We start from the raw sequence: 1,506 nt of genomic DNA on the forward strand, positions 1-1,506 counted from the left end.
GCGGGAGCAGCCCCGTGGTGGGGGATGCTCCGGGTCTGCATCCCCCAGGACCGTGGGAGCAGCCCCGTGGTGGGGGATGCTCCGGCTCTCCGTGGTCCCCCAGCACAGCAGTGGCATGGAAGGGGCTCCCCCCACCACGCTGAGCGCTCCCCCTGCCCTGCGCAGAGCCCCTCGCCGGCCGGCTCCCTGGTGGATGCCATGTCCCAGAAGCACCTTCAGATCAACCAGACCTTCGAGGAGCTGCGGCTCATCACGCAGGACTCGGAGAACGAGCTCAAGAAGCTGCAGCAGACGCAGGAGTACTTCATCATCCAGTACCAGGAGAACATGCGGCTCCAAGGTGGGTGGGAGCCCGGGGGGGGTGCGGGGCCCGGGGCGCCGGCGGTGCCGACCCTAACGCTGCCCCGTGCCCCCAGCCCAGTTCTCCCAGCTCTCCCAGCTGGGCCCCCAGGAGCGCCTGTCGCGGGAGACGACGCTGCAGCAGAAGAAGGCGTCGCTGGAGGCCTGGCTGCACCGGGAGGCGCAGACACTACAGCAGTACCGCGTGGTGAGTGCGGCGGCCCCCGGCCCCTGCCGCGGCCACCCACCCACCCGCCCGGCCGCCCGCCCCGTGACGCCTGCCCGCCTTGCAGGAGCTGGCCGAGAAGCACCAGAAGACCCTGCAGCTGCTGCGCAAGCAGCAGACGACCATCCTGGACGACGAGCTGATCCAGTGGAAGCGTCGGCAGCAGCTGGCGGGCAACGGGGGCCCCCCCGAGGGCACCCTGGACGTGCTGCAGACCTGGTGGGTGCCCGGCTGGGCGCGGGGGCGGCGGGCGCCGGCCCCGGCCCTGGCCCCGGCGGGCCGCTGAGCCCTTGGCGCTCCCCCAGGTGCGAGAAGCTGGCCGAGATCATCTGGCAGAACCGGCAGCAGATCCGTCGGGCCGAGCACTTGTGCCAGCAGCTGCCCATCCCGGGCCCCGTGGAGGAGATGCTGTCGGAGCTCAACGGCACCATCACCGACATCATCTCCGCCCTGGTGACCAGGTAGAGGTGGGGGTCCCCGGCGTGGGGGGGGGCCAGGCGGCGGGGCCGGGGCTACTCTGCCCGGCTGCCCCTGACCCCCATGCCTGTCCCCCCCCAGCACCTTCATCATCGAGAAGCAGCCCCCCCAGGTGCTGAAGACCCAGACCAAGTTCGCGGCCACCGTGCGGCTCCTGGTGGGGGGGAAGCTGAACGTGCACATGAACCCCCCCCAGGTGAAGGCCACCATCATCAGCGAGCAGCAAGCCAAGGCCCTGCTGAAGAACGAGAGCACCCGCAAGTAATGCCCGGGGCTGTGCCGGGAGGGGGCCGGGGCTGCGCCGGAGGGCGCCGGGGCTGCCGGCGGCGCGCGGGGCTCCGCGGGGCGCCCCTCACCCCGAGCCTTCCCGCGGCAGCGAGAGCAGCGGGGAGATCCTGAACAACTGCTGCGTGATGGAGTACCACCAGGCCACGGGGACGCTGAGCGCCCACTTCCGCAACATG

General features: G+C 71.8%; 1 protein-coding gene across 1 annotated transcript in view; it reads left to right on the forward strand.

The window, feature by feature from the left end:
• Nucleotides 1–1,506, forward strand: part of LOC112968721 (signal transducer and activator of transcription 5B-like) — a 9,693-nt gene that overhangs the window by 5,294 nt on the left and 2,893 nt on the right. The window contains exons 3-8 of the mRNA XM_026071223.1: nt 8–340; nt 417–547; nt 633–784; nt 871–1,026; nt 1,124–1,303; nt 1,419–1,505. Coding sequence (XP_025927008.1) covers nt 8–340; nt 417–547; nt 633–784; nt 871–1,026; nt 1,124–1,303; nt 1,419–1,505 — 1,039 coding nt within the window. The remainder of the gene's footprint in view (nt 1–7; nt 341–416; nt 548–632; nt 785–870; nt 1,027–1,123; nt 1,304–1,418; nt 1,506) is intronic.

The sequence above is a fragment of the Apteryx rowi genome, unplaced genomic scaffold (assembly GCF_003343035.1).
Source record: "Apteryx rowi isolate R43461 unplaced genomic scaffold, aptRow1 scaffold_323, whole genome shotgun sequence".
NCBI classification, from domain to species: domain Eukaryota; kingdom Metazoa; phylum Chordata; class Aves; order Apterygiformes; family Apterygidae; genus Apteryx; species Apteryx rowi.